This window comes from Bison bison, unplaced genomic scaffold, assembly GCF_000754665.1.
Source record: "Bison bison bison isolate TAMUID 2011002044 unplaced genomic scaffold, Bison_UMD1.0 scf7180017864525, whole genome shotgun sequence".
Classification (NCBI taxonomy): domain Eukaryota; kingdom Metazoa; phylum Chordata; class Mammalia; order Artiodactyla; family Bovidae; genus Bison; species Bison bison.
In genome coordinates, this window is record NW_011495076.1 from 7,789,511 (window position 1) to 7,796,911 (window position 7,401).

At 43.7% G+C, this 7,401-nt stretch overlaps 1 protein-coding gene across 3 annotated transcripts in view; it reads left to right on the forward strand.

The window, feature by feature from the left end:
• Positions 1-7,110, forward strand: part of LSMEM1 (leucine-rich single-pass membrane protein 1) — an 11,729-nt gene extending 4,619 nt beyond the window's left edge. For 2 of the 3 annotated variants that reach the window (XM_010831181.1, XM_010831180.1), the window contains 2 exons: positions 1,666-1,794; positions 5,914-7,110. In XM_010831181.1, coding sequence (XP_010829483.1) covers positions 1,666-1,794; positions 5,914-6,044 — 260 coding nt within the window. In that variant the 3' untranslated portion in view covers positions 6,045-7,110. The remainder of the gene's footprint in view (positions 1-1,665; positions 1,795-5,913) is intronic. The other variant, XM_010831179.1, reaches the window with a different exon arrangement.
• The last annotated feature ends 291 nt before the right edge of the window (positions 7,111-7,401 follow it).

Sequence of the window (7,401 nt, forward strand, 5' to 3'; positions counted from 1 at the left end):
GGCAATGTTTGCTTTTGCTCTCTGAATACTTGCCAGGCTTATGGGCTTTCCTGGCTCTTAAGCAGGATTCGAACTCTAATCTTCAAAAGTTCTGAGAAGTTTCCTCTGGAGTTTCTCTCCCTGGGAAGGAGTGGAGGCTGTGAGATGGCCTCCCAGAGGCTAATTCATGCCACTTGGCTGCTTCTGTGCCCTCTGGTGACCACAGCCAGGTCACTGAGTGTGCCCACTCTCCGGACAGGTCTGACTTCATAGCAGATTGCTGAGAAAATGTTCCACACTTTTATCTAGTACAACAAAGATCATTCATGTTCTGTTGGGCAGAAAAGTCATCTTCGTCTTTTTAAATTTACAGATCTCCTCAATGAACACGTTAGAAAGAAGAGGGGGAAAATGAAATAAAAATATGCTAAATACTAAATGCTACATGTGTATCTTGTCCCCTAAATATTATAAATGAGTTCTATCAAGTTATTTGAGCCCCATCTTTTCTAGTTTAAATGCTGACCTTCCAACTCAGGGGATAAACATCTACTTGTTGATGTTTCACATGTACTCGAAACTCGTACTGTCCCAATTTTATGTCTATTATTTCTCTTCTGTATCCTTTTTGAATGCTTGTTTCTCTCATTCATTCAGAATTTCACCGATTTTTTACTACAGTTGGTCTTAATAAAGGTTGGTGTTTGAGTGCCAGCTTATGCCTTGGCTGTGATTAGGAAGGAAAAGCTGTGGAGGGTGTGAGGCAGGATGTCTTTATAAAAAAGTATGGGACCTCTGCCCCCATCTCTCCGTAATCAAGTAGCAGAGGGTGTGGGGCTGATACATAGTAGGAGAAAATACAGAAGGTAGTTCAAGGGTCTTCAAGATCCCGAGTTTCTATATTTATTTTTCAATTTAATTTGGGTGTTATTAAGCGAATAGGCCTTACAAAGCAGCGACCAAATGCAGGCAGTTCATGGTTTGGGTGAGCCAAGCTTAGTTGCATTCTCAGTTCAACCGCAAAGCATTGAAGAGAATCTTGCTTTCAGAGCATGTCCATCCTGAAAACAACTTTAAGAAACCAAGTACATCAGGCTCATTTTGATGTTGTTGTGTAATAGATGTAGGAATAGCTGGTTATTTTTATAGGAAATAAAGTTTTCTGGGAGATACCTCAGAATGCTTAGACTCACTCAGAGTTAGTGACCCGCTGCCAGCTGTGTTGTATTCTTGGGTCGCTTTAGGGAAAAGGGCAATAGAGCCTCTGTCACTCCGAATCCTTCTTTACACCACCCCGCCCCCACCCCATGCAAAAGGAAAATCCATGTCCGGCTACATCAGTGTTAACATGATCGTCAAAGAATTTTCCAAACCAGGGTTATAGAGACAGCTTGACCAGGCTTGTTCTTTGAATATACTAATATAAAAGAAGGTGAAAAATTCTCAAAGAGCACTCGTTCAAAGACATTTCTAAAGCATAAGTCTCTTTTCAGAGTGATCAGAGTGAAAATGGGTGTATCCCTTACTCACACCTTTTTTTTTTTCTCTTTAATTTTATTGGAATATAGTTGATTTACAATGTTGTATCATCTTACATCTCTAACACTGGGGGACTGTGAAGTTCACTGATAGCCTGTATGCTGAGGAGTCCTGTTTTTGTTGTTGTTGTTATTTGTTTCACATCAGCTCTAGAGGAGAAACTCCAGGACGTCAGCACTGATTCAGGAAATGGAAGCCACAGTCTGTTTTTGGTGGGGCTGATCATCGTGCTGATTATCAGCCTGGCACTGGTTTCCTTTGTGATATTTCTGATAGGTAGGTACCATTGACACTCTTTTCATCACTGCTTTGCCCTTACTTGACAGCTGGTTGTTTAGCTTTGCTTCCATAAGCAGGCAGTGCTTCCTGGCACCCAGTACTGCTGCTGGAGGACGAGAGGGCACGGATGCCCAGGGCACCCTGCTGCTCTGAGTGGGTCACTGGGGCACACAGAAACCCTCCATGGCAGAAGTTCACAGACTTGGATATTGTTTCTGTACCACTTTAATTTCTCACACAGAGTCCCTAGCTGCTAATGGTAGGCAGCTTATCCTAGTTAATTCTAGGTTTTCTTATTCCAAGACACAGTTTCTGCATGAATTTGGCCTGTAACTTTGAGTCACCCTCCCAGTTTTCCTCACTTCTCTGAAATCGGTTAGAAGCATCAGCTGGGCTTGTGCAAGGGCCCAGAGGCAGGGCTGGGCTGTGAGGTGATCGCTTGTCTATTGCATGACACTCTCTGGGCTGGTGTCTCGCCTGCCCTTGTCCTGGGCCCTGCACATCCACCTTCGAGTGGTGGCACACGCTTCCCCACACGGCTCCTCAGCCAAGAGATCCCCCGAAGTCTCAGTGCCACTCTCTTCTCTGCCTCGGGTTGGGGAGGGGTGCTGTCCACTCAGTGCTGCCCTCTCCTTATGCGTGTTGCCCCGTCAGGGGAGCCCCCAGTGTTCTCTCTGAGCAGTCCCCTGTAGACCACCATCTGGAGTTACTTCAGTTCTCTCCCGCACCCACTAAGAGTGGAAGAGCCTGAGAGGAGGGAGTCATCCTTGATACCCTTTTGCCTGCATCCACCACACTCGTTTCTTCTGCCCTGCAGGCCTTGTAGCCTTCACAAAGCCTAAATGAGAAGTGGATTCCATGTGTTTGAAATGCCTCTAATTCAAGTTCACTCAGGATTAGTGGAGGTAGCAGTGGTGGTGATGGGAGGTGGGCAGAGGGCATGACTCTCACAGCTTCTAACCCCTTTTCCTCCCCAAAACTTCATCTCCCATCCAGCTTAAAGCTCTATCTCTGTTCTAGGTTTCAGACCTGGCATGAAGTGGTGATGTAATTTAATTGCTTCTCTGTCACCTTGCTAATGCCCTTTTGCACTTAGAAGCTACAGTGTGAACTATCCTGACAATAATGCTGCCCTTGGATCTGATTATTCTATGGAGGAGGTTTGGCCCTGAACCTGCTGGGCTGGAAAGAGGGTGTGGATTACTCTTCAGAAATGTTATACCTCAAAAGTGGATGCTGCAAATATCATCCCGCCTCACTGTCTGGGGAAATGACTGAGTTAAACTAGTGGGAAATTTTAGGTATGTCTGCTATACAGGGCTCCAGTACTCTTGCCTGGAAAATCCCGTGGATGGAGGAGCCTGGAAGGCTGCAGTCCATGGGGTCACTGAGGGTTGGACACGACTGAGCGACTTAACTTTCACTTTCTACTTTCATGCGTTGGAGAAGGAAATGGCAACCCACTCCAGTGTTCTTGCCTGGAGAATCCCAGGGACGGGGGAGCCTGGTGGGCTGCCGTCTATGGGGTCACACAGAGTCGGACACGACTGAAGTGACTTAGCAGCAGCAGCTATACAGGGAAGCAGCCCAGAGGGACTGCTCTCTTTTGTGGGAAAAGACTAAGGGTAATAATAATTTAAAATGTGATGTATTGGGTTCTCACTGTCTCCCAGGCACGATGGTAAACATTCATGTCTGCTCACTACCTCATAACAATTCTATTGTGTGGGACCTGTTGTTTTTCTGGTTTTATCAATGCTGAAACTAAAGCTTAGAGAGATTAATTACTGTGCTGAAGGTCCACAGACAAGGGTGCCTAATCAGGGCTCAGAGACACCCCTGCCTGACATCAACTACCATGTTCTTTATTACCATCTTATACCCTCTTCTATGAATAGGATTTATTTTATGTTTGCTTCTAGGGTTTTATATTGAGGGCAAAGTCATATCAAGAAACAGAAAGAAGATGTGAATAAAGAATGCCTTTTTATTGGACAATTACTCTGTGCCAGATGCATTAAATTCATTATCTTAAATCTTTACCCTTCAAGGTAGTGTCTAATATTTCTATTTTGCTGGTGAAAGGTGAAAGCCCAGAGTTTAACCCTCCCTGTTTATTCAGCTAATCCGAGGCAGGACTGGGATTCATACTCTGGCCCATCTGCCTCCAGAACTCCTGGCGCTCCACTGCCTTTTGTAGTAATAATAAGAGGCTTCTGGTGGTTTGCAGATAAACTTTAGCCCAACCTAAGACCAGAGTTGGCACGTGCTTGCATGCTTAGTTACTCAGTTGTGTCTGATTCTTTGCGACCCCATGAACTATAGCCTGCCAGGCTCCTCTGTCCATGGGGATTCTCTAGGCAAGAACATTGGAGTGGGTTGCCATGCCCTCCTCCAGGGGATCTTCCCAACCCAGAGATCAAACCCAGGTCTCCCGCATTGCAGGTGGATTCTTTACCATCTGAAGCAACAGGGAAGTCCTGTTGGCACTGCTGCTGCTGCTAAGTCGCTTCAGTCGTGTCCGACTCTGTGCGACCCCATAGACGGCAGCCCACCAGGCTCCCCCGTCCCTGGGATTCTCCAGGCAAGAACACTGGAGTGGGTTGCCATTTCCTTCTCCAATCCTGTTGGCACAGGCCCCTGTAAATGAACTTGGCCTGTGGTCATCTTTGAAGAGGAAACCTTTCTGCTCTCACTGGGATTTGGTACAGATTTGTATCATTTTAACTGAAGTGTGAGAACTTATATCTGGCATTTTTATGCAAGAGAAATAGGCTATTTTACACTGATTACATTGATTAAACTATTGGACCTTGTGTTTTTGTCACAATCTCTGTTCTAAAGAGGAATACCGGACAGCAAGGGTAGATTACCCAGGATGCCTACCTGCCTCTGTAGGTTTACAGGGGCCAAGCAATGTTAGATACTAGGTCTGTGGGATGTGATTAAGTATTGCCTTCATTTAAAAAAGGGTTCTATGGTCTAGTAAGTTTGAGAATTGCTAGGTTAGTAATACTCAAGGTATTTTATTTTACTTTTTGTTAATTTCCAAAATGCAAGTCAGTATATGATTTTTCTCTAATATTTTTGCATATAGAATCCTTTTTCTCTTTTGGAATTTAATTTGGAGCTAATATATTGTGGAACAGACTTAATCCAACATGCCTGCTACTCCCTTTTGCGTTTGACTCATGTAGAAGGTTCCAGAGAGGGGAAAGGATGTCACATGCTGTGGATTTAGTTGTTTCACACTTTTCTCCAGGAGCGAGTGGTATTGCTTCTGTCTGGCTCTGCACCAACACATCCATGTTCTAGAGCACAGTTCATCCAAACGTAATTTTCAGACACAGAGGGGAGGCAGCTTCTGGGCAGCAGCTTGTCCCAAGGCCGGAGGCTGAAGCTCAGATGCCTCCCTGAAGTAGTTGCTGGGTAAACTCGGTGCTGTGTCACCACCTGCGTTAGTTCCTGAAAGCTATCCTGGAAAACACTTGCCTGAAATGGAAATGATACGGAGTCCACGTATTAAATACTGATTTTGTGCTGCCTTTCTTGGAAATTTTAACTGCCAGGTAGGCCTCAGAGTGCTCCACTCCCCGGCTTACTCAATACCCAGGGGTTCTATTTATTTTGGAAATATGGTCTCTCTGCTCTCAGAGTAGCTGGGGAGAATTATTATTATAATTCATTATGGACTGGTAATTTAGAACCAGGAGACCTATGGGTTGGAACCTAAAATATCTCACCTCCCAAATGATGAGGGAAAAACCTTTGCTGAGAACGGGTCTCAGAATGAGACAACATAACAATCTCTTCTCCGGGGATAATCAGACACTGGCAGTTTTCCTGTGGTTGTTCATGCAATGTCTTTCTCAGCCAAAATCTGAGCAGAGCTGCCAAAGGTAGTCGAGTCTGGCACAAAAGGGTTATAAAAATAATTCACTTCATAGAAGACTTCAGCAGTTTCTCTCCCGGGCCTCTGGGCTGCATGGGCTATTGGAGCAGAGGATTTGCCAAGACGGCATCTCAGCTCCCAGCTGAACACCCCCATGGGCTCTGATGAGTCACGATGGAACACACTGGAAACCAGCATAACACTGTCTATTTTTCACTTTTAAGTTCAAACCGAAAACAAGATGGAAGATGTGTCAAGACGACTAGCAGCTGAAGGAAAGGACATCGATGATCTTAAGAAAATCAACAGCATCATCGTAAAGCGACTCAACCAGCTGGACTCAGAACAGAGCTAAAGAAATGAATCGTCCAAGAGCAACTGCTAACACCTGAGCTTCTCACGGTCCAGGGAGGGTGTAGGGATTAAGAACCACCAAGGGTATTTGTGGGTCTTGAAAGGCTGAGTTTCAATTACAGGGATGGGAGCAACCCCAAGGCAAGGGGGGCTAGGGGCAGCTGCCAGAAAGGGGCTCGTTTTGTGGGAGTGTCCTTCAGCTTTCATGGGCTCAAGGGTGGCAGGCATGGGGCAGAAACAACAGTAAGCGAGAAAGGGCATTTGGCTCTGCATGTGCAGCTTCTTTTACCAAAGGAGATTTGTCACCAAAATAAGGTCACAGTGGCCAGTAAAGTTCATGGCCCCTCGTGTATCTTTATGAACTCCGGGGAAAGCCTAAGGGATTCATTGAATTGTTTGTATTCAAGGGGATCAGGTGATGATTCTTTTCAATAAAAGAGATTCTGCTCAGGTGATTATACTTGACTCTTACTTCTTCAGGGATGGGGGATGGATCGACTCAGAGCTATCTGCCTACAGGTATTTGTTGATAGTAGTTAAGTGCATATGGTAGGGTGGGGACCACAAGAGAGAGCCTGAGTTGTTCAAATAATGTTTATTGAGCTGTTGCTTTTTGCAAACCACTGTATTCTACAGAAGTTTACATTCAAGTGGGGAACAAAGGAGATACGTAGTTATATAGAGATATATAAGCTTTTTGACTTTCCGACAGGAAAAAAAATCCTTCAGTAACCCGCTGATTAATTGTGCAGAAATCTGCTGGGTTTATAGGTTATAGGTTTATTAAATTGCAGTGAGAAATTGTATATTTGGAATATTTGGAACCTGACTTGTTTCAGCACAAAAGGTAAGGCACAGAGTTTGTGAAATTAGACATGCTTCAATATGAGTTTGAAAGCACGAATCTTAGAAAATGTTTACTATATATTGTGTGAGTCTGTTGTGTGAAATGTATTATTGTTCTATCATTTTGGGTTCATTAAAAACATTTGAGTTTACTCTAAAGTTATATACATACATAAAAACACATTTTATGACAGTAAATAATTAATGAAAAAAACACAAGATGTTTCACCTATTCATTTTTACACTCAACTTTTTTTAAAGTTAACTTTTTAATGTATTTATTTAATTAATTATTTTTTTGAAGGATAATTACTTTACAATATTGTATTGGTTTCTCCCATACATCAACATGAATTAGCCATAGGTATATGTACGTCCCCTCCCTCTTGAATCTGTCTCCCACTCAAAAACATTTGTACTGCATAGTTATTTTTTTAAAATGGATGTCATGCAGGATATTTTAAAACTGAAATTTGTGTTTATTGGAAAATTATTACTGGCCTGTTGATGTG